The 25,279-nt window shown below is 44.6% G+C and overlaps 1 protein-coding gene and 1 long non-coding RNA gene across 13 annotated transcripts in view; one reads left to right on the plus strand and one right to left on the minus strand.

The window, feature by feature from the left end:
* Nucleotides 1–8,682: 8,682 nt before the first annotated feature.
* Nucleotides 8,683–11,500, minus strand: LOC129392844 (uncharacterized). The gene is made up of 3 exons (XR_008619501.1): nucleotides 11,205–11,500; nucleotides 9,868–10,009; nucleotides 8,683–9,362 (listed from the first exon to the last, which is right to left on the minus strand). It is a non-coding gene; the product is annotated as an uncharacterized lncRNA (long non-coding RNA).
* Nucleotides 11,501–11,591: 91 nt separating this feature from the next.
* Nucleotides 11,592–25,279, plus strand: part of NSMAF (neutral sphingomyelinase activation associated factor) — a 68,732-nt gene continuing 55,044 nt past the window's right edge. For 3 of the 12 annotated variants that reach the window (XM_028500221.2, XM_028500216.2, XM_028500214.2), the window contains exons 1-2: nucleotides 11,595–11,772; nucleotides 18,196–18,295. In XM_028500221.2, the coding sequence (XP_028356022.1) occupies nucleotides 18,225–18,295 (71 nt within the window). In that variant the 5' untranslated portion in view covers nucleotides 11,595–11,772; nucleotides 18,196–18,224. Of the gene's footprint in view, nucleotides 11,773–18,195; nucleotides 18,296–25,279 lie in introns of all 12 variants that reach the window. The other 9 variants (XM_028500219.2, XM_028500224.2, XM_028500222.2 and 6 more) reach the window with 6 other exon arrangements.

Here is a 25,279-nt window from a genome sequence, read left to right on the forward strand (position 1 = left end):
CTTCAGTTTGTCGGGATATAGGCTCCCACACACAGCACACACAGTTCTAATTTAGCACGTGAGTAACGTGAGATGGATTTGTTTAGCGAAGCTCAAAATACTAAAGGAAGGAGCAGCCTCTGAAACTTGAACAAGATAAGTACCATAAATAAGAGGACATACGACCTCACAAAGCAGGTAAGAGACCGATGGAGTGGAATTTCTTACTCTTTCAGTCAACTTTCGTTGATAAGGTGTGCGTGGGACAGACACTCGTGAGTTGCTTGATTGCTACAAATCAGAAATGAGTGACATGATCTCTGTCCTGAAAGGGCTGTTGTGAGAGTTAGGTGAACAGGAATGTAGGCCGATAACGACGTTATAGTGTGAGCTAAACCTAGACCCTGAACGGGAGGCTGTGAGGGTGCTTGAGCTTCGAGTCTGCTCTGTCTCACTCAGGCTGTGGGTGGGTAAAAACGGTGATGGGGGAGCTCAAAGAGGAAGTGAAATTTTCGTGAACGGGAAGTCAGAGCATGGGGAAATTAGCGAGTCAAAACAGCTTTGCAAAGGCCTGAGTGTGTGGACACGCATGTTCAGACTCCCAGGCAAAGCACCCCTTTCAGGCTTCTGAACCTTTCTAATAGCAGTAGCGGAAGCCATGGAACCGTGTATTCAGGACCCAAAACTACAGTTTTCCCACCCATCCTCCCATTTCTCATCTGTTTACTCCTGGTATGATTCGTAGCCCAAACTTCTCAAGCCACTGACACAGGACACTCACTCTGAATCCCAGCTCCTCGCCGTTCTCCCCTGTCCTCCCAAACTCTTTGTCCTTTGTCCTGTGCAATCCTGGTTTCTTACACCCACATACCTTACGACCCAGAGATAAGCATCTTCCTTGCTCCATTTTGCTGCATCCAAACGATTTCTTTTCCTCCCTCCTTCAAAAACCGGAATTCCTTAGACGTTAATGACATCAGGGTTTATCATCTACTGACATCTGGGGAATCCACCTGCTTCGTGAAAGGCTTTGGCTCTGCGCTCACCGAGTTCCCCTTTCCTACCCTATCATTACTCTTGATGACATCTGCACCCACACGGCAGACCCAGCCGACCTCCCAGTCTGTTGTTCTATGATCTTCTCACCTCCAGCCATGTTTTCCTCTGCCCTCGGACAGCTAGCTAGTGTCATCTCATCTCTTGTTTCTTTTGTAGCACTCATGATCTGCAATCACTTTTTTTTTTTTTTTTGGCCGTGCCACGTGGCTTGTGGGATCTTAGTTCCCCAAACAGGGACTGAACCTGGGCCCCCTGCAGTGGAAGCGCGGAGTCTAACCACTGGACCGCCAGGGAATTCCCTGCAGTCATTTTACATGTTTGTTTGTTTATAGTCAGTTTTACCCACTAGATGCTCTGTAAGGACTGGGATTGTCTCTGCTTTGTTCATATTTATCCCCAGTACTTAGCATTGTTTGGGTGTACAGATGTGGGATTAATGAATGAATGGACTACAAACTTTGTGTCAGAAAATACTTAGAGATACAGTGGGAAAGAGAGGCAGAGAAAGGCTCTTAGAAAGTATCATATGCCACGCTAAGAGCTGGGTTTTACCCTGGGAACCTCCAGGAGATAGCCCCCAGTACATGGGAGAAGATGTATATTCCGGCAAAGGCTTGTACTCAAAAATGTTAATAGCAGCTTTATTCTTAATAGCCCAAAACACTGAACACATCCCCAGATTTCCATCACCTGTTGAAGAGATAAACAAATTGTGGTGTATTCATACAAAGATTACTGTTCAGGAAAAAAAAAAAAAGAATGAACCAGAAGTCCAGGTAACCACATGGACGAATCTCTAGAGCACTGTGCTGAGGGAAGGAAGTCAGACAGGAGTTATTACGTACTTCATAATTCCATTTATATGAAAGTCTAGAAAAGAGAAATAATCAATAGACAGAAAGCAGATCAGTGGTTGCCAGGAACCAGGAAAGGACGCAGGGCTTCCTTACAACAGGGCACAAGGAAACATTTTAGGGTGATGGAAATATCTGCATCACAAGCAAGGTGGAGGTCACGGCACTGTACACGTTTGTCAAAACGCATCGCGTGGCGCACTTAAAATTGATCAGTGTTATTGTATGTAAACTGTACCTCGATAAACCTGATTGAAATACAGATTTACAATAGTTGTACAGGTTTACAAATATTATAAACTCCTAAGAGAAACAGAGGAAAAGCAAACTTTAAGATGATGTCAGAAACATGAGGTTGCCCTTCCCCCTCCCACCTTCTTCCCTTTGAAGCCACTGCTCTCAGGGAAGATTGTCCAGGAGCAGCAGCTGTCACTCTTTGGGGCTCCCCTTGGGTGTATTGACAGGAGTGGAAAAATGTGTTTTCTTCCTGTGAGGTTACTTAGAGCGTTACTACAGGAATGAGAACTTCTGATTCTTAGTTTTTTTTAAAGGCCTCAGAATTGCTACTAGAAATGTACAATTGCAAAGAAAGTAGACTCTAGTCAGGCAGACATGAGAGCAAATCTTGTCACTGTCACTTAGTAATTGACATTGTCACTTACCATTGGACATGTTATTAAACTGCCTAAAGCTTCAGTTGTTCTCGTCCAAAGAATGGAAATAACAGAACAATCTTAGAGATTTGCCAAGAAGTCAAGCAGTTCCTCAGGAGTGGCCGGTGACAGCCGCTAGATCGGCTTGGCCAATGTTCCTGGATTTGGCTGGTATGGGGACAATGTGCCCACGCGGATTTGGATGGTGTGTTACTTACGGCGGAGCAGGCAGCGTGAGCTTCGAGTCAGCGTCTCCTTGCCCCTCACGTCACGTGGGAGAAATGAAGAGGCCCAGTGGACGTGGGCGCACGGTGGTCCTGCGTCACAGCTCAGGAACACCGAGCTTCAGAAACCCCCAACCGCGTCCAGAGGCTGCTGGCAAACCTGGCCACTCTGTGCTCTGGAGAGAACAATTACATTAATTATCCTGAGACGTTAGCAAGTCTCCCCCCGGGGCAGGGAGGGTGAGGTCTTCATCGTTACTCTCGTGGGTATCTCCAGGGAGAGGATGCTCTCGATCTTTACTCTCCGGAAATGGAAATAACTTCTGAACAAATTGACGGATGATGGCTAACGTGGAGAAATGTGAGAGATTCATGGAGAATTAGCTCCCAACAGGACTGAAGAATAAATGTATGCAAAGTACTCAGCGTAGTGTTTTCTACAGAGTAATCACATCATAAATTCAGATGGCAATAATATTGACAATTATGATGATGAGGCAACACAGTGGGGGGAAAATGGCATCTTTCCTTTAAACCTGGCACACAGTACCTTTTAGAAAGGGAGCTGTATTTGTTGGGGGAAATGTGCTGATAAGTGCTTGCGGTTGCAGTAAAATGTGAGCACCCCAGGGTTTGCGTATTTGCTGACACCAGGATGAATAGAAGGCAGTGGAACTGCTCTCTTTAAGACTGGAAAGGAATTTGTTGTTCTAAAGCAGTGTTTCTCAAAGAGTGGTCACAAGACCAGCATCAGTATTACCTGGGAGCTTAATAGAAATGCAGAATGTCAGGTTCCCACCTCAGATCTACCAGATCAGAAACTCCGGGGTGGGCCCAGCAATCTGTGTTTCTAACAAGCCCCCAGTTGATCCTGAGGCAGAACTACTTAGTCCTGGAGAGGCTAGATGGAAGGCGGGTGGGAATTTGTGAGCCTGGACTGTTTATGGAAGAACATGAGGAATCCTCAGCGGTAGACCTAAAATGACTAAGAAAATATTAATATGGATTTTAAAAAATGAATTACTTTATTTATTTTAAAATTTATTTTATTTTTCGTTGCATTGGGTCTTTGTTGCTGCATGCGGGCTTTCTCTAGTTGTGGTGCGCAGGCTTCTCTTGTTGCGGAGCACAGGCTCTAGGCGTGCAGGCTTCATCAGTTGTGGCACATGGTCTCAGTAGTTGTGACTCCTGGACTCTAGAGCGCAGGCTCAGTAGTTGTGGCATATGGGCTTAGTTGCCCCGCGGCATGTGGGATCTTCCCGGACCAGGGCTCGAACCCGTGTCCCCTGCATCGGCAGGCGGATTCTTAACCACTGCGCCACCAGGGAAGCCCTAATATGGATTTTTAACAGCAGTTTGCACTGACGTTACTCCTCCCAGGACTCATGGCTCTCCTGGGCGGGTAAAGGGCCCCCCGAGGTGAAAACAAAGACACGTGTAAAGAAGCAGGATCTCAGGAGGTGGAGGAAGCCATGAGGATGGAAGCCCTCCGAAAAAGGAGGGACATTTGGAAAGGGTTTTGAATTCTGTGAGCTTAGAACCAATTTTATCTACAAGTCAATGGGCTGGAGCAGAGAGGACCAGCTTACATGTGGGCCATAATAATAACATTACAGGAGTAAGATGGCTCCAGCAGAGGTCTTGAGTGGTTTTAAGGAAACACCACGGAACGATAAGAATTCTTCCTTAAGAGAAATAAATAAGGATTATTTTTCCTTAAGAATAAGACTGAAGTCTAATGAATGTGGTATCACCCTGTTTAAAAGTTCTCAAAGGTAGGGAATTCCCTGGCAGTCCAGTGGTTAGGACTCAGGGTTTTCACTACCGAGGGCAAGGGTTTGCTCCCTGGTGGCGGAATTAAGATCCCACAAGCCACACAGCGCGGCCAAAAAAAAAAAAATGTTCTCAGAGCTATAAATGTTTCACTTGACCTGCAGCATCTAGTTGTTCTCATTTGCTTAGTGTATTGGTGTCCTTATGTTGTGAGGAAGGACACTATAAAGAATGGCAGCATCTACATGACTTGTACTAAAGGTGGAATCTGAAGAGGGACGGGAAAAGGATTTTATCATTCCGACCCCCAAGAAGATGAAAGCAGAAAGTGATAACCCACTTGGCTTCATTTGCTGTTTTTAGGATAATCTAGCGGTTCAGTGACTGGGCTTCGGATCCAAACTGTACAGATTCAGTCCCAAGTCCTCAGTTTATTAGATGTGATCTCGTGCTTCAGTCTTCTCATCTGTAAGATGCAGATAACAGCACCTGCCTCACATAGTCGTCATGAGGACTAAATGAGTCAAGACACACAAAGAACTTAACATCGCACTTAATGAAAGATGTTCAGGCGTTAACAGTAGTGTCCCAGGACCAGTACTGTAAGAGAACAGCCCTTGAAAGCAAAAAAGACATATGTCAGTGTGCTTGGTGGAAATTAGTAACAAAGAGAATTGAAAGCTTTGTTTTCAGGTGTGGCCGGCTTAAGTAAAAACAAAACTCAAGCGATAAAATGTGTTCTAGAGTCACAAAAGAAAGGAAACCAACCTGAATTCCCAAGACCATAGCAGAAGAGGAACTGGAGGCCCAGGCTGGAGACGCGATCCGGGGTCAGTAGTGGCTCTTTGATGGTGGTTCACTGGATTATTAAAGAGAAGGAGAAAATTTAAAGAAACACAGTGTTTTCCTAGTCCAGAAATTGACGGGAGAAAAACGGAAAAGGAGGATTTATTAGGATGTACTCCCAAAATGCTGTTTATGTACTCTTTCTGCTTAAAAGATGAGTAGTAAATACTATTTACTTTCCATTTACAAAAATGATATATATTCTTTGGAAAACATATAAAAGTATAAGCAAAAAGAAAAAAAAATCCATAATCTCTCCACTCAGATATAATTACTGTGAATACTTGCTGTATGTTTTTTCTAGTACACGTAAAATATATTGAGACTATAGAAAATGTATTATTTTCTGATTTTTTCACTAACATGTTGTAGTCATTTCTCTAGGTAATTAAATCTTACTAACAAACAGAGTTTTAAGTGGCCACGTAATATTATACTGAATACTCAACAATTTACCTAACCATTGACCTCTTAGTAGACATTTAGATTGTTGTTCCTTTTTTCACCAATTAAAAATAAGACTCTAATGAATATTCTTTTACATAAATCTTTGTGCAGCTGAATATTTCCTTAGGAATAAATTCCTAGACATGTATATTGTGGGTCTTGCCATCTATTTAAATTGCCCTCTGAAAGAGCTGGCTCACATGTACATGTCTCCTCTCAGGTCTGCGCTCAGTGAGATGATGTCGTTAGTGTGAAATTGAGCCTGACAGCAGTATTTATACCACGGAAATTGGCAAGCTCTCCAAATCAGCTGTTTTCCTCCCAGCTTGCTGGTTGCTAACCCTTTATCGACACACGCTGGAAAAATGTCCCAAATCTTACTTCTATCAGAGGCGTATAGGAATGTCTCTCACGTGAGCACTGGATGCTGCCATGAACGGCATTGATTATTTGCTAACTTCATATCCAAAAATGGCATCGCATTTTGTTTTTTTGGGTTTTTAAAAATTTTTATTTCATTATATCTTTTATTTTATTTTATCATTTATTTAATTTTGACTGCATTGGGTCTTCGTTGCTGCGCGCGGGCTTTCTCTAGTTGTGGCGAGCGGGGGCTACTCTTCGTTGCGGTGCACGTGCTTCTCATTGCAGTAGTTTCTCTTGTTGCGGAGCACGGGCTCTAGGCGCACGGGCTTCAGTAGTTGTGGTGCATGGGCTCAGTAGTTGTGGCTCGTGGGCTCTAGAGGGCAGGCTCAGTAGTTGTGGCTCACGGGCTGTAGAGCATAGGCTCAGTAGTTGTGGCGCACGGGCTTAGCTGCTCTGCGGCATGTGGGATCTTCCCAGACCAGGGCTTGAACCCGTGTCCCCTGCATTGGCAGGCGGATTCTTAACCACTTCGCCACCAGGGAAGTCTGCATTTTGTTTTAATTTTCATGTATTTATTAATGAAGTTGACATTTCTGTATTTGAGAGGAGATAATGTATATCTTTAATCACTGTTTTATTTATCATTTCCTGCTTACCTTCTAATCTAATCTAATCTGTTCTGATCTCCGGTGGGTAACGTGCCTGGTAAAAAGTTCCTGGATTTACAAAGTACAAGGGAGAAGATCCTAAATGAGGAGTGGTTCTAGCAGTTACCATCATCTTTAGTCACGCAGGGAAAATAAACTGTGCAGGTGACAGCTGACAGGTGCCCTTGGACAGCTGTCATTACCCGGGGAGGGGACACTGATGCAAACATGGGCATACGTAGTTCCTGAGGCACACGGTGATTTTGCAACTGGACATAAGAATCCGCGTGTCAGAAACAATATTAACTACATGGGGAAGTCATTAAATTTTTTTTAATCTAGTTTGTAAGAATTGTCTGAGAAAATGTGAGGTCTTCATCCTCCAGTAAGCTCAGCACTGAATCAAAAGCCTTGACAGGCATGAAAGGGAGCAGGGGTGCGCCCCACATTGCTTACGGTGAGGAAATGCAAGTGGTACCCGTGGTGCCCGCCTAGCAGCTCATTGCTGCCTCACAACCTGGACCTTCTCACATGCACATTTTCACTTGTTTTTCCTCCCCTTCTTCACTTAGCCCAAATGCTCTGGGGAAAGCTTACTCCCATCTTCAACTATAGAGATGGCCTCCATCTAAATCCCACGGACGATTCCATTTCCTTGACAAAGTCTTTGACATACAGAGGGTAGCCATGACTAAAGGGGTCGGAGCAAGGGCAACCCTGGTCTTTTGCTATGCACGTTGGGCTACCTGTGACCTCTCGCGGTGAGGGAGAAAGCGCGCAGCTGGTTTGCTACCAGCAAATACCCATCAGCCCTGTATGGAGGGGAATTAGACTTCCAATCCAGTTAAATTATGCTGAAGGTCTAACACAGATGGAGGGAAACTGTCTTCGATGACATTGTTAAGCCACTGGCTCAACGAACCCTGAAGCCCGTTATACCTCTGATTTCCAGGTACCTAAGCTGAACATTCTCTTTGTTATTTAAGCAAGAAGTGAAAAGGAAAAGAGCTGGTAACTGTTCCCATCCAACTTTTAAAGCTGTCCGTTTAGGTTCTGAGCTTCTATCAGGCTAGTTACACTGTAGTCAAATTTTAAAATTTAAATCAGATCATGTCACTCCCCTGCTCTTAATCTTGCAGTGGCTTCTGTCACACATTACTAACAATGACAATAATAATAATAATAATAGGGTTTCCCTGGTGGCGCAGTGGTTGAGAGTCCGCCTGCCGATGCAGGGGACGCGGGTTCGTGCCCCGGTCCGGGAGGATCCCACATGCCGCGGAGCGGCTGGGCCCGTGAGCCACGGCCGCTGGGCCTGCGCGTCCGGAGCCTGCGCTCCGCAACGGGAGAGGCCACAGCAGTGAGAGGCCCGCGTACAGCAAAAAAATATATATTTTTTTTTTTTAAAGGAAAACTCTATATTCAGATGGGAATGGCTCAAAAGTGAGGGAGAAATAGACAAAGCAAGAGAGAGAAAGAGGGAAGAGAGAAAGGATAATTACAAAGGCTGAGTTGTTGCTTGGGAAGGAGAAGTTTGCCTTTGATGGGAGCAAATATACTTCGAAACAGCAGGAATGAAGAGAAGGGAACAGATGCCGGGGACTGGTGGTGATTTGGGGTGGGAGGGTGAGGGAGCTCCTGCCTCAGTTCTCCCTTAGTTCTCCCCAAACACACACCCTGTGACAGCAGAGGCATATCCTTCCGAGCTGTTGTTCAAGAATATCCTTTTGAGTGAGTTTCCTCCCCTTCTCTTTATTTAAAAAATTTTTTATTTTATTTATTTATTTTTTAACATCTTTATTGGAGTATAATTGCTTTACAATGGTGTGTTAGTTTCTGCTGTATAACAAAGTGAATCAGCTATACATATACATACATCTCCATATCTCCTCCCTCTTGCGTCTCCCTCCCAGCCTCCCTATCCCACCCCTCTAGGTGGTCACACAGCACCGAGCTGATCTCCCTGTGCTCTAAGGCTGAGAAGTGCAAAATCACAAAAAGTGGATGTAAATGCCATGTCTCCATCTGCTGGCTGGCAGTTATCTTCCCACGGAGACCAGGAGACAGAAGCCCTGTCCTTCCTGATGATTGTATTTCAAAGGAATGGCGTCAAGTCCTTGAGAAAGGCACTCCTGGGTTGTAAGAGATACAAACACATCTCAAGGGTTCAGAGAAAGAATTCACAGCTGTAAGCCCTTTTTAGTAAATGCCCTAAGAAACAGCAGTCAGGGGCCCATGTCAGGTGTTGGCTATAACAAACAGTAAATTCTTTGGGCAGCCTTGCTGCTTTCTCAGGCAGGCACTTAAGGGGGGTTGGGGTCATCTTAGGGATGAGGCATTGAGCTTTCAGAAACTGTTAGTGTTGGGACTTCCCTGGTGGCGCAGTGGTCGAGAGTCCGCCTGCCGATGCAGGGGACGCGGGTTCGTGCCCCGGTCCGGGAGGATCCCACGTGCCGCGGAGCGGCTGGGCCCGTGAGCCGTGGCCGTTGAGCCTGCGCGTCCGGAGCCTGTGTTCTGCAACGGGAGAGGCCACAACAGTGAGAGGCCCGCGTACCAGGGGAAAAAAAAAAAAGTCAGATAATAACAAGTGTTGTCGAGGATGTGAAGAAATTGGAATCCTTATACACTGCTGGTGGAAATGGAACTCCTAGGTGTGTAGTCAACAGAAATGAAAACATATGTCCATACAAAAACTTGTACATGAATGTTCATAGTATTATTCATAATAGCCAAATGGTGTAAACAACTGAAGTGTTCATCAGCTGCTGAATGGATTAACAAAATGTGGTAAATCCATACAATGGAGTATTATTCAGCCATAAAAAGCCATGACGTACTGTTACCTGAAAACTGGGTTCACCTCTTGGTGGGTGTAGAGGCAAAAGACACAACCGAGCCAAAGACTGGGAGAAGAAAGGGTTTATTTTGACTTGCAGTGAATAAGGAGAACACTGCGGGTGTTTCTTAAAGCAGTGTCTCTCCAAACAACAAAATGAGGGAAGTCCTATGCTATGGGTACCTGCATATTCATGAAGGGGCTTGGGCAGTAGGCAGAGTCCAAACTTTAGCTGATTGAAGTCGAGGGTCAGAAAAGGTCACCATCATCATCCCTTACATTCCACTTGATCTGGTGGTTGGGCACGGCAGGTGGGATTTAAATTCTGCAAAACAGCTCAAGGCAGTGTTTTAGGCTGGTCTTTACCATTGAAATAGAACTGGGAGCCTTTACAACTGATTTGTTATCTTTGCTGTTGTTGCTTCTCCTGCCTGATAAGTTTGTCCTTTTATTCTCTTAAGTTCATTATTACTGAGACCGGTTCAAGGACAAGCATTGTGTCCAGGCTTAGATCACAAAATGGCTTAGACTTATGTCAAGAAAGCCATGCCTGGTTCACTTTCTCTGTGGACCCCCTAACCCTATCTGTTTACAGTATTGGGAGGAACCTTGAAGACATTATGCTAAATGAAAGAAGCCAGACATAAAAGGCTATATAATCTATAATTGCATTTTATGAGATGTCCAGAATAGGCCAATTCCTAGAGACTAAGTTGATTAGTGTTTGATGGGGGTGGGAGGCTTGCAGGGATAACTAAAGGGTATTGGTGGGTGGGTTTCTTCAGGTGGTGCAAATGTTCTAAAACTGCGCTGACAAACCCAAGTTCGCGGGCCTGACGCACAGTTAAGCCGCGCAAACTGAAAACGTCAGGGTCTGGAGCAGAGAAAGGCTAACTGCAGGGGCCAGCCGAGAAGAACCGGTGGCCCGTGCTCAAAAGACCTGAACTCCCTGGACGGTTTTCAGGGAAGAGTTTTTATAGGCGAAATTTGGGGTGAGCGAGGAAGGGTGTGTGATTTATCTGATTGGTTGGTGGAGGTCACAGGGCGGAGCTCCAGGAATCCTGGGCTCAGCCTGAAGTTACCATCCTCCACCTGGTTGGGGGCCTTAGTTCCTACAGGATTCTGAGCTCAGAGATAGATTATGTGTTTCCCTTGAGGAGGAACTAGGACTTTGCTTTGTAGAAGCACTATTGTTTGACTGCTTTTCCTTTGTTTCTGCCTTCCCTCACTTCCCTGATTAGTAGCTGTTTGAATCTGCCCTTTGCAACTCAGGGAAGGCCTAGGAGACCAAAGCCTTTTTGTTCAAACAAAAAACAAGGAGCACGACCAGGCTTTGGTACCCAGGATCCTCCAGCCCCGCGGGTCCTGCTTAGTTTCAACACTAATGATAATTGGACATACCTGTGACTATACTAAACACCATTGAATGGTACGCTATAAATAGCTGAATTGTTTAGCATGTGAGTTATATAAAGCTGTTAAGAAAAAGAGAAAGTCATGTGACTAATTATTTCAATTACCAAGAGGTGAAGGGCCCAGATGTTATTCGGAACCCCTGCGGCCTACAAATTGGCAGAGATAAGGGGCCGGCTTCCGTCTTCAAGCGTAAAGAAGCGAAGCGGAGCTGCGGGGTAGCTGGTGAAGCGGCGGACGTTTGGGGCCTAAGGAGAGACCCTAGGCCGGCCCCTGGGTCCCGGGCACCTGGCGGCTGAGCTCGGGGCGCCTCGGGTGACTGCGCGCCCCTCCTCCGGCCTGAGTCACGGCGCCCCGAGTCCCCACGCCGAGAGGGTGCGGCGGTGAGCGCGGCCGGACGCCGGGCGCAGCGTGGGCTCCGCGCCGCCAGCGCCGCCGCTCGGGACGCCAGGCCGCAGGCGCGCTCTCCCGGCCGGGCCTCGCAGGAACGGCGGCCGGGCCCGCCTCCGCGGCTCCCCGACCTCCTCGGCCGGCGGCGCAGCGGAGCGGCGGAGGAGTCCGAGCCGGAGCCGCGCGCCCCACCCGCCCTCCCGCGCCGCCCTCCCTCCCTCCGTCCATGGCGTTTATCCGGAAGAAGCCGCGCGAGCAGCAGCTGCAGCTCTACTCCAAGGAGAGGTGAGCGCCCGGCCCCGGGCAAGGGCCGAGCCGCGGGCGGAGGCCGGGCCCGCTGGGGGCCCGAGGCCGCGGGGGCAGCCGCGAGAGCCGGACCGGGGCCCATCCCGCGGCGGAGCCGAGCGCAGGCGCAGCCCGGCCGGCCACGCGGGTCCCGCCGCCGCGGCTCACCCGGAAGGGGCCGCGCGGGCGTGGGGGGGGGCGTGGGGGGGGCGTGGGGTGTAAGTGGGCTCGGCGGACCCCCGACGCCCACCCCCAGGCCCCCGGCGTCGGGTCCCAGCGCTCGGCCCCCTGCCGCCGGCTTGTACTCTCGGGCGGCAGCGCGCGGCTCGGGGACCCCCCGCCTGCGGGCTAGACGCAGGTGCCCCGCATCACCGCGCCTGGTTACCGCGGACTTCAGCCCTCAAGCGAATGCCTGGGCAGCTCCCTGCTCTCCTGGGCTGGGAGAGAGCCTCTGAGGGAGGCCTGATTCTGAGAAGAACCCGGGTCCAACTCGCCAGACATTGTCTGCCGAGCAGTGGACCTTACTGCAAGTGCATGTGAAGGCTCTGAACTCCTGAGCGCTGAGGCATGACAGTCACCGTCACCGGCATCCCGGTGAGGATTTGGGGTCCCACGAGCGAAGGCTGAAATGGCCTCGAAGCAGTTATGGTTCAAGAGTTTCTGATCCTCAGCCTCCAAGGGAAGTCCCCTTTGAGAAAGCTCACTTCGTCTAAGTAGACTTCCAGTGCATTTCTAGTGAAACGGCTTGCTGGTCCTTGGGTCTGTGGTCCCAGGTGCCCAAAGGAGCTGGGAATGAGTCATTTTACACAGAGTATTTTGGATGTGGGAGCCAGTTATCTCGGAGTGCTGCTAGCCTGTCCTTATGTTGTGTGATCAGCGGGGACCAGCGAAGCTGATTATACATGAGATACAAGTGCAGACTTTAAGGCTTGTGCGATCTTGCAGCGCCCACACTTCTTTGTATGGGGATTGACTGGACCCCGGTGCAAATATTCATACCCTTTTCTCATCTCTAATGTTGGCCTCTGCCAGGATATCCATAGCCTGAAATTTCATTTTCCACTGTAGAGAAGAAGAGATACCAAAAAAACGTATCTTGGATAGGGCTTCCAAGAACGATTTTGGTAGTGTGATTAGGCTTTATCCACACACAGGCCTTGTTTATTGAGTAATGATAACTGGATCCTGAATAAAGTAACTCACTCTTGTAAGAGGCTGTTAGGACTTCGTTTGTAATGCTTGTTTCATGTGGAGAGAGCATGAATAGTTTCTTTGTTAAGTACCAACAACATTAAGACTTGGTGTTCTGTATTAAATAGATGAATATTCAAATTTACACTGTAAGAACTTTGAAACACTTGAATTGCCATCATGTTCTATGATCTGAGTCATTTGTAACAATTCTATGGCTTCTTTGATATACAGGGAATCCTGCTTGCTTTAGACCTGCCAGTTATTTCTACGACAGTAATTTGTGTTTAATTTGGTCAGCTTGTACAGCTCTGCAGCGTCACACAAAGTCTGCACTGGCATTTCTGTGTATAAGCTGCTTAGTCGGTATCCATCACAGGCTAGCAGCACTCAGGGATGGCTGTAGCTCTCACAACAAAATAATTATTCATCAGTCAGGAGGCAGCAACTGTTCTGAAGCATCGGTAATCTGAAAAAGTCAGTGCCACATATTTTTATTTGAATCCTACTTCCTGACTGCCCAAATTCTCTAATGCCCTGCCCCGTGGCTTTGCAACCTTGGGTTGATGGGTACACTAACCAGGACGGTGTCCCTAGAATAGCAGTTTAAATGACAGGAATATGTCTCACAATCAAGCAGTCTCTTTCTAAATCTTAGAATTCTCTCTGAAAGACAAGAGAATTTTATTTTTAAAATATTTATTTGGATTTTTCTTTTGGCTGCATTGGGTCTTAGTTGTAGCACAGGAGATCTTTCGTTGCAGTGGGCTCTTTGTTGCGGGCTTCTCTCTAGTTGTGGCGCGTGGGCTCCGGAGCTCGTGAGCTCTGTAGTTACGGCGCGTGGGCTCTCTCGTTGCAGTGCAAGGGCTCAGTAGCGCCGCGGCCTGTGGGATCTTAGTTCCCTGACCAGGGATCGAACCCGCGTCCCTTGCATTGGAAGGCAGATTCTTAACCACTGGACCACCAGGGAAGTCCCCCCATGTGAGTTAATACTTAATGAAATATTTATTCTGCCCATTGATAAACACAGACCAATTTGTGTCCCAGATGTTGACAAAATACTTTAGCAGCCCTTTGTCCTTATGAAGCTGGGGGAGAGATGAGGAGACTTTCACTAAACCACCAAACCATTATTTCAAAGAACAGGTCTCATCAAATACAGTAGCTGAAAATATGGAGCAAATGAAGAGAGGGATCGAACCCGCGTCCCTTGCATTGCAAGGTGGATTCTTAACCCCTGGACCACCAGGGAAGTCCCAAGACGAGTATTTTAAACCAACTTTATTGAGCCCCAAATTTATCGTGGCCGCACAGGTTTTTTTCCCCTGGTTTATCTCTTTGTGGCAATAAACCCCATTTAGCAAAATGATTGACAGAGGTCATTGACTCCGGCATACCCAAGAGAACTGTTACTTTCCTTCGAACTGTTTCAGAGGCTGCCATGAAAGCCTCACCTTTTCAGAGTTGCGGTTTCATTGGTCCCTGTCACGCTGCTTTAGAGATTTGAGATTTCTACTGCTACCCAATAATGACCCAGAAAGGAGAAACTTGAAGTTGGCATCAGCTCCATACTAAGAGAAATAAACGCTGACATATTTAGAATAAGTGATAGTTCTACAAAAGTAGAAGCAGAGAGGCTGTTGGGAGATTCTTAGAGTGGTGGCTTAGACCAAGGTGGTGGCAGAAGAAATGGAGAAAAATGGATGGATTTTGTTTGTATTTTTTATTTGTTTATTTTTGGCTGCGTTGGGTCTTCGTTGCTGCGCACGGGCTTTCTCTGCTTGCGGCGAGCGGGGGCTACTCTTCGTTGCGGTGCGTGCGTGGGCTTCTCACTGCGGTGGCTTCTCGTTGCAGAGCACGGGCTCTAGGCGCGCGGGCTTCAGTAGTTGTGGCGCGTGGGCTCATCAGTTGTGGCACGTGGGCTCTAGAGAGCGCAGGCTCAGTCGTTGTGGCGCACGGGCTTAGTTGCTCCGCGGCACGTGGGATCTTCCCGGACCAGGGCTCGAACGGTGTCCCCTGCATCAGCAGGCGGATTCTTAACCACTGCGCCACCAGGAAAGCCCAGGTGGATGGCTTTTAGATGTTTTTAGGAAGTAGCATTGATAGGTCTTGGTGGAGTGGACTGCATGTAGAAGGTAATAGAGGAAGAATCCCAGCTTAGAGTTCTCAGTTAAAATACAGGATGCCCAGTTAAACTTGAATTTCAGATGGACAGTGAGTAACCTTTTATGTAAGTATGTCCCATGTGATATTTGGTAGGTACTTATACTAAAAAATGTTTGTAATTTATCTGAAATTCCAATTTAACCAGGTGTCCTGTATTTTTACTTGCTAAACATAGCAGTCCTACTCTCAGGTTTCTGATTTAAACAGCTATACAGTGGCATCATTTATTGGTGATGATATAAAGCACTGCTTTGGGTAGTTTTCAGTATTAGAAAACAAGAGGTGCTGGCTCTTCAGATTAAGTACACTGTTATCCCGCTTAAGACTTAGTGGAAAGGAACCATATTGATCTTACTGGTGTTCTAAAAGGTCCATTGCAGGTGTTAAGATAAATGCAAAAAAATCTAAAAAGACAATTCATATAGCTTCCCTTGGAATTGTTGGGAATGGCAGATGTGTACAGTGGGCTAGCACATGAGGATATTCTACAGACAGCTGCTATTTAAGATATTTCTATTTCAAGGGGGCTTCCCTGGTGGCGCAGTGGTTGAGAGCCCGCCTGCCGATGCAGGGGACGCGGGTTCGTGCCCCGGTCCGGGAGGATCCCACGTGCCGCGGAGCGGCTGGGCCCGTGAGCCGTGGCCGCTGCGCCTGCGCGTCCGGAGCCTGTGCTCCGCAACGGGAGAGGCCACAACAGTGAGAGGCCCGCGTACAAAAAAGAAAGATATTTCTATTTCAAGATTTAGGAGTAAGCTAATTGTATATTTTTTACCTTCCCATCTACGAGTGGTGTGGTGGAACCATAGCTGTTTTCTTTTTGGATGATATAGAAATTGAGACAGTTGAGGCATGTCCCCACTGGAAGAGAGTCAGTTTTCTCTCTAAGTGTCACAGAACAAATTACTTAGCTGTGGCTTGTAAGCTGTCATTCCAGGATAAAACATGATGAGTATGAGGTCTGTACTGGGCTCACATATTACATTAATCGTTTTACAGGCATTCCTTAGACTTCAACTTTGCTTCAGACATTCCATGTGTGGATAATTCTCTTATGCCGATATTAAATTTCTTGGCTGATATTAAATATTTTTTACTTAATAGGTTTATTTTGTCAATTGAGTCTGTATTTGTTATACTGAAAATACTTGCTGAGATGGCAAAGTGATTTGTTAGACTCTGGTTTAATCTTTCGTTTTTAAGACTGGTCATCCTATTCCTTTACTACCTCTCTGGGATTTGCCAGGTGTTGAAAATAGAGATAAACTGCAGAATCAGTGCTCAGTCAGGACTGCTGATGGGCTGAGAGAAATCGACATATAAATCCTGTTTCTTTACATCATAGTTATTTTTCTTATATAACAAAAAAACAGTGAAAGTGGAAATAAATGTTGCTAATTTTTTGATTAACTTAGAATTTATACTGGCTCTACCCAAAATCTGTCACTAGCCTATCACCTTATTCCCTTATTACTGTCTCAAGTTAGCGTCTTCCAAAATGGCTCCCATTTAAGAAGACACCAGAATCTCCCATAAATGGATTTTGAGTGTGTTGGCTGTATGGTTTTTCAAATGTGATATAAAATGGGCATTTAAGGAATTCATCGCTTGGTTTTTTCCTAAATGCCACTGTGATTTCATCTTTTACTCATCAGATATTTAACATTTCCAACTCATAGACTTTGAAAGTTATCTTTCTGGTTTTTTTTAATTTTTTAACGTGTGTTCAGTGAATGGGGTCTTTGAAATTTTGTATTATGACTTAGTATGTAGTCAGTCTTCACAAATGTTTGATGTGAGGTGGAAAATAGATGTATATTAATATTGGTACAGGATTCTGTATATATATCTATTACGTTAAGCTTGTTGTTTAGATCTTTTTTTTTTTTTTTTTTTTTTTTTTTTTTTTTTTTTTTGTGGTATGCGGGCCTCCCTCTGTTGCGGCCTCTCCCGTCGCGGAGCGCAGGCTCCGGACGCGCAGGCCCAGCGGCCGTGGCTCACGGGCCCAGCCGCTCCGCGGCACGTGGGATCCTCCCGGACCGGGGCGCGAACCCGGTTCCCCTGCATCGGCAGGCGGACGCGCAACCACTGCGCCACCAGGGAAGCCCTCTGTTGTTTAGATCTTGAATGAATTTTTTCTGATTGAGAGAGGGTTTGTGATTCTAACTTCACCTTGTATTTCTATCAATTTCTGCTATAACTATTTTCAGGGTATGTTATTAAGTCTATTTAAGCTTATAATTGATGTCTTCTTAGCAGATTGAATCTTTCATCAATGGATAATGACCTCCTTATTCCTAGTAATGATTTTTTTTCTATTTTGTCTGATATTAATATATTAGTTTTCTTTTGGTTATTTGCATTGTATATAATTTTTCATTCTTTTACTTCCAACTTTTCTTGTCCTTAGATTTTAGGCTTATTTCTTATAAATAGTTTGTAGTTGGACTTTTTTATTTATTTGTTCTGATATTTCTTGTCTTGACAGATTAGTCCATTTACATTTGTTAATATTACCAATTTATTTGGAATCATTTTTACTTTTTTATTTTGTCTTATTTTTCCTTTGTTTGGATTAACTAAGATCCCCTTGTTCCCTTTCATTTTTCCTGAAGAGTGTGGAAGTTATATATTGTTTCTGTTTTTCTAGTGCTTACCCTCGAAATTTTAACATTTATATTTAACTTAAGGTCTGAGGCTAATCATCCTCTTTACCCTCCTTCCTAGCAATATTGGGACCTTGGAACCCTTAATTCCTGTTGGCCCATCTTAAATTATAGTCTGTTATTGTCCAGTGTTTTCAATATATTTTAAGCCTACAAATTAGACATTATAATTATTTAGTTAATGCTTGTATAGTTTACGTGCATATTTACCATTGTCTTGGCAGTCCTTCTTGCATATAGTATCTTACCTACAGAATTTTCTCTTTCCTGAAGAATGTCTTTTAGAAGTTCCCCTGATGAGGGTCTGATGATAGTAAACTATGTTTGTTTTTGTCTGTCTGAACATGTCCCTATATTGCCCTTGTTTTGAAAATCGGTTTTGCTGGATGTATACTTCTCTCAGCCATTTGAAGATTCTGCAAACAAAGGCAAATGGCCAGGAATATGCATCAGGCTTTTGCTGGAGCAACATTGGTGGGGGAGACTCAAGACAGGAGACAGAGGTCAGTAACAGATGCGCCGTGCCCTCCTGGTGTGGCTCTTAGCTCCCTGGCAGGGTCAGGCTGCAGACTCCAGGAGAAGCCTGGACCCCCTGGGGTGACCCAGCTGGGACACAGCGGAGTTATGCTGTGACGGAGCCTTTCTCGCCAGGCCCAGTGCGACATTTGTGGCTGTGGGTTGACCTGGTCCCTTCCCTGGCTTGATTGGGGTGGGGGCTGTCTAAGCGTTGCACTTGAGTCTGCATAATATGGCTGGGTAGGTTCACGTGTCTGTATTCATGGTTAGGGAGCTGCCAACACCTCCTCTGGCATGATTAAGGTACTGGGGTCCAACCTTGTTTTTTTTGTTTTGTTTTGTTTTTTAATATTTATGTATTTATTTATTTGGTTGCGCTGGGTCTTAGCTGCGGCAGGCGGGCTCCTTAGTTGCAGCAGGTGAGCTCCTTAGTTGCGGCATGCATGTGGGATCTAGTTCCCTGACCAAGGATCAAACCCGGGCCCCCTGCATTGGGAGCACGGAGTCTTATCCACTGCGCCACCAGGGAAGTCCCAGGGGTTCAATCTTGTTGACCCAGACTGTTGCCTTTAACACAGGTCAGGGCAGGTCTCTATGGAGCTTTGTGGGCGGCCACCTTCCGTTCTGGGAGACCAGCCTGCAACAAACCCCTGTCATTCGTCTCATTGCTATTTGTAAGGAATCTGCCTTTTCTCTGGCTGCTTTTAAGATCTCTTCTTTGTAGTGTTTTGCTGTTTGTCTATACAGACATTTCCTTCTATTCATCTCTCCTGGATGGGGTTCCCAAAGCTGGAATAGTTTTGGAAAATTTGTAGCCAAGCCTTTAGCTCTTGGAATATTGCTTCTCCCCATTCTTTTAATATCTCAAAATGACTGTTTAATACTTATCTTGATTTTTTTCTGTGCTGCATTGTGGCTTATTTAAATCTTACAGTTTACTATTTTTTTTCTTCTAGTTGCCTAATTTGCTGTCTATCCCTCTAAAGTTTTCATTTCACTTATTATATTTTTAAATTTCTAGTTTTGTTTGGGTTGCTTACAATTGCCTGATCATTTTTGATAAAAGTGTGTTCCTTTCTTGTACTTTTGATGTCCTTCTATTTCTTTAAACTTATCCTTGTAAGGATCAGATACAGAAAATAATTATCTGTAGCCTTTACAGGTTTCATTGAGTAGTTTGCTACTTGTACTGACCTCCATTCAGTAATCTTACTTCCTCCCTTGATTTATGATTTTGGATTGTGGCCTTTTGTTCCTTGAGTTATTTTCGGGAATTCTTGGAGATCTGGGTTTAAATTGTATTATTCCAGAAAGTGTTTGCATGTATATCTGCCTGGGGTTGGGGGAGAGACCACAGTGGTTTGTTTTGAGTTTTATTCGGCTAAAAAGGTAGTGTGGGGCTTCCCTGGTGGCGCAGTGGTTGAGAGTCCGCCTGCCGATGCAGGGGAACCGGGTTCGCGCCCCGGTCTGGGAAGATCCCACATGCCGCGGAGCGGCTGGGCCCGTGAGCCATGGCCGCTGGGCCTGCGTGTCCGGAGCCTGTGCTCCGCAACGGGAGAGGCCACAGCAGAGGGAGGCCCGCATACCACAAAAAAAAAAAAAAAAAAAAAAAAAAAAGGTAGTGTGAATTCTAGCCCCAAATGTGTGTCGAGGCAGGCTTGTGGTTTCAGACTCTAAAGGAAACTTATTTTGTCCCCAGCCCAGAGCCAAGGTCCTACCATATCCCTCTGGGGAAAGTAGGGTGGGTGGTTTTTTATTTCCACCCTCAAAGGGTGTTACTTTAGGGATCCTAGATTTTTCTACTCCCTCCCCCTCCCCCCATGACTGTCCCCGCCTGAATTCAGGCTGTTACTCAGAGTTGGGAAAAGACTGCTCCAGTGCCTGCTGACTTTTGTTTCTCTCTTCTAAGACCTTCCCTTACTTTTCTATCACCTCAGCCAAGCATTTGAAAGTTTTAGCAATTTATCCAGCAGTTTTAGAGGATCTGTATCGAGATTGTTTCTTTGGACATCTAATCTGCCATGATGCCTGAAATGGAATTCCTGCTGATTTCTTTAAGCCCAGGTTTATTTAATCTATAAACCCACTGGTTAAGGAAGGACTTTGGAGGTAATCTAATCTATAGCTCCCCCCCCTCACTTTATAGCTGGAGGCCTGAGTAAGCAGAGTGGTTTGACTAAAAGTCCAAAGCCAAGACATGGCTGCACTAAGCCTAGAGCAAACGTCCTCTGATCCCGTCCAGCCCCTTTTCTGCCACAGCATGCTGCTTCTGTTTTAAATCCTAGGCAGTGCTTTTTTGTATGGTATCTCTGAAACGTAGTATGATTCAGGAATGCTCCACGCCTCGTTTATGGCGACATTAGTACCTTGTTACTATCCCATCAGCTCTGCCTGGGAACTTGTTAGAAAATACAGAATTTCAGGCTCCACTCAGATCTTCTGCATCAGAATCTACTTTTTTTTTTTTCTTTTTTGTCTTTTTTTTAAATTTGATTTTTTTTCTTTTATTTTGGCTGCACCACACCGCACGTGGGATTGTAGTTCACCGACCAGGGATCGAATCCACGCCCCCTGCATTGGGAGCACAGAGTCTTAACCACTGGACCACCAGGGAAGTCCCCCAGAATCTGCATTTTAACAAGATCCCCAGTTGCTTAAAGTTCGAGAAGCACTGTTGTAGCTTACAGTAATTAAGCATTCATCTAGGTTTCTTGTTGTCTGTTCCTTCAAACTATCTTCCACCTTTATCTTCTTGATAGTGTAGAGAAGGCTCATGGAAGCATCCTCCCTGGGGCTGTGACCCTTGGTGAAGAAATTGAAAGACTTTGAGAGCATAGGTGATACTTTGGCCATTTGTTCTCACAGGTTGTTGAGACTTGAAAATAGAAATGACTGGCTTTATGGATGGTGTCAGTGAAAGGGATTTCGGTATCTGAACCATCTTGGCCAGGAAGTAACTGCCTCTCACATAGTCAAAGGAGAATGTAATTTCCTAGGGTCTGATAGAGTCTTAAACTTACTCCCAAGGGAAGGGATCAGAAGGCCAGATGAAATAGTGAAATTGGTTACACTGGGGGACAGTGGGCATGAAATGCTGCTCCGGGGGGAAGGGCCAGTAATTTACATGAGAAAACAATTGGTTCAGGGACTAGAAATAATTTTTAATCACTCAGATGTCTCTATGCAAAAATGCATAGAACATGGATAATAAAATGAGTCAAGTTTTATTACAAAAGGGGATTAATATGTGTTTAGGTGTCACTGGAGCTTGATGGGGTGGGACTCAAGATCAGAATCTAGTGCTAAAAAGCTGTAGACCTATTCAAAAAGGGGAGACCCATTAGGAAGTGAGGCAGTGGGCTCTGAAGGCCAAGAAGATCTGCGTCTGCAGGGGGAGTCCATGCACCACACGGAACAACCCAGAGGACTTACTGGAAAGAGGAACAGAGAGAACATAATTGTGTTCATTTGTTGCAGGCCACTTAAGTGGGTGGAAAAAAATGGTGGATGTGTACCTGATGGAGATTGAAAACAGGAAGTGGCAACACAGAAAATGAGAGACCTTACCTAGCCAAAGCTTGATGAGATCTGATTCCCATTCCTTGCCTTCCCTTGTTGAAGTTTTAAATTATTTTAAGGCAGAGAACTTGAGAACTTTTCAAAATTCTGAATATTAAAGAGTCATTAACCAAGTAGCAATGACAGAAACCATCAGAAAAGGCAGTCGTATCAAGTTATTTATTGTTGAAGCCCAGGGGGATTAAGAAGGAGTCTGACATGCATAGAAACTAAATTTTTCAGAAGGCAGATATTGTAAGTTTCAAGGAAGGGGAAAAAAAACAGGATCATTACTGGACAGTTCTGAAAAGGATATTGACCTAGGAAGTTTGTCAAACTGTCAGAAATATAATTCAGAACGTCCAATCCAAATGGTCTTTGGTGAAGAGTTACAAAAAAATCAGACAAGCAAATAAACATAGAATGGTGGCACACGTAGTGTTCCTCCGAGCTTATAATTTTTTAAAAAAATATATAAAGCAAGAAGGGCAACAACCGAGGACTGATTAAGAGGATGTCACAGTCCTATAAGTTAGCATCAAGAAAGTTAAAGCCCCAGGGGAGTGCTGGCTTTAAACGATGCTACAGATTAAAAAAAAAAAAATATATATATATATATATATATATATATATATATATAGAGTGCTGGCTTTAAACGATGCTACAGATTAAAAAAAAAAAAATATATATAAAAATATATATATATATATATATATATATTTTTTTTTTTTTTTTTTTTTTTTTAAGTCTCCTGAAGTTGTGTGTAAAACTAGGCTCCTGCCTAGGGCCCAGCCCAGCGGTGTAAAATATTACTCATGACAGAGGAAGTGGCTCTTATTTTGTATTAATGATACCATCAGACTGAAAGTGACAGGCTAGACTTTCAGAAGATGGGTGCAGATGCAGAGGGCACCCATGTGCCTAGGTCTCCCGGTGTAAACTCCTGGGAGAGTTTGAGTTTGGAACCACAGCATGTTTCCATGATCTGGGAACTTGGAAAGGTACAGAAAGAGCGTATGTGCATAAGTAGGTTTAGTGCTAATTCTAGATCAGACAGGTTTTTATAAACGGCTAGAAGAGGAAGTTGTCATCTGTCTCCAGCATGAATTCAGTATGAAGTCACCTCATGCTAATCTGATCTTTTTTGACAGCGTTCTGACTGGCAGGTCAGGAAAATGCAGTAGATTTAGTTCAGCTGAACTCTGGCAGAGACTAAGGTTTGGTTTTGTGATGTCTTAATAGCAGAATTGAGAAAGGAGAAATTGATGTTCGTGTAGTTAGGGAAGATTTGTTTGACTCTTCAGAGGATGCCGTCAAATGTCTTCTTGGGGGCACAGTTCTAACAGTGGGTCACAGGACAGTGTTCTGGTCTCAAACATCTTCTTAATTCATTCCTTGTTTCAGAGGCCATTTTAAGAAGCTTACTAACAATGCCCAGTTTAGTTCAACCAGCTCTCGAGGTAGTGGGGGCCCTACAGTCTAGCTTAATCCAAGGATAGTGGGGTGTTCAGAGGGGAGATGCAAATACAGGCCACTCGGGCCCTTTCTGCGCCGTGCACGTGTCACTAAGGGGTCCTGGCACTTCCTGCGGTCTCACAGTCCTCCTCAGCACAGTGAAGCTAGTTTTACCTCTCCAACTAGAGAAATGATTGACTAGCAAAACCTTCTGGCTCCATTATAAATACTGTTTATCAACAGAGTGTTGAATAATTGTTGGGCAGCCGTGAATGCAGGGTTAACTCTGAGGGCTGCCTGGAGTGAACTTGTTTTATGTTGTTGGTTAAGTGTTGAACAGTATGCTTTGCAATTTAGGTGACATGAGGATGGGACAGCATCTTTTTCAGGAAAGTTAAATTGCGGAAAGAGTCAGTTTATCTAAAGAAAATGTCACTACACTGTAAAGATGGAGTAAACTAAGGAATACCCAGGAGCAGGGCCCCGAGTCTCCTAAAGAGATAATTTACAGTCTGATACATCGCTAATGAGGGAGATCATAAAATTATAAAAGTGTTTTTATTTTTATTTTTTTTTAAAGCTTGGAACCTTTTACTCCATGGAATGCACTTTGAAAATCATTGTTCAGAACACCATGAAACTTGACAGTAATACTTTTTACATACAAAAATTTTCAAGCAGGTATAACTGAATACTTCAGTAAAAAGAAAAAAACTCAGAAAAGTTTCTTAATCCTTTGACTCTGAATAATATGATTTGGTTATATCCCTTTATCATGTGTTTTACATTACTTACAAAATAGGATATTGGTAAATTAAGGAGGATATAATTCATTTACCAAAATAATGACTTTAGTCATACAATAGCTGATGTGATTATATTTTTATTGGCATAAAAAACACATAAGATACTTAAAATTTTGAGAAATCCAAAAACAACTTAAAAAAGCACACACCTAAGATTTTTACTATTTTAGCCATTTTTAAGTCACGGTGCAGTAGTGTTACGTATGTTCACATTGTTGTGCGACAGACAGATCTCTAGAACCTTTTCATCTTGCAAAACTGAACCTCTGTCCCCACTGAAAAACTCGCCTTTCTGCCTCCCCCCAGCCCCCGGCAACCACCATTCTCTTTTCTCTTAGTAAGAGTTTAACTACTTTAGATACTTCATGTAAGTGGAATGATGTGGTGTTTGTCTTTTTGTGACTGACCTATTTCACCTAGAGTAATGCCTTCAAGGTTCATGTGTGTTGTAGCATGTGACAGGTTTTCCTTCTTTTTTTAAGGCTAATATTCCATTCTGTGTATATGCCACATTTTCTTTATCCATCTATCCATCTCTATCCATCCAACATCTCTTTGATAGAATGTTTTCAGTTCTTTTGGATATATATTTGTAAGTGGGACTTTTGGGTCACATGGTAGTTCTATCAACGGGTATTGAAGTTGCTTCTACCTCTTGGCTATTGTGAATAATGCTACCGTGAACATGGATATGCAAACATCTCTTTGATAGAATGTTTTCAGTTCTTTTGGATATATATTTGTAAGTGGGACTTTTGGGTCACATGGTAGTTCTATTTTTATTTATTTATTTATTTTAAAAAATATTTATTTATTTGGCTGCACTGGGTCTTCGTTGTGGCATGCAGGATCTTTAGTTGTGGCATGCGGGATCTAGTTCCCTGACAAGGGATCGAACCCGGCCCCCCTGCATTTGGAACGCGGAGTTTTAACCACCGGATCACCAGGGAAGTGCCTTCTATTTTTATTTTATTTTAAAAATTTTATTGGCGTATAGTTGATTTACAATGTTGTATTAGTTTCACGTGTACATCTAAGTGATTCAGTTATACATAAAGATATATTCATTCCTTTTCAGATTCTTTTCCCATATAGGTTATTACAGAATATTGAGTAGAGTTCCCTGTGCTGTATAGTAGTTCCTTGTTGGTT

This window comes from Physeter macrocephalus, chromosome 15 (genome assembly GCF_002837175.3).
Source record: "Physeter macrocephalus isolate SW-GA chromosome 15, ASM283717v5, whole genome shotgun sequence".
Taxonomy (NCBI): domain Eukaryota; kingdom Metazoa; phylum Chordata; class Mammalia; order Artiodactyla; family Physeteridae; genus Physeter; species Physeter macrocephalus.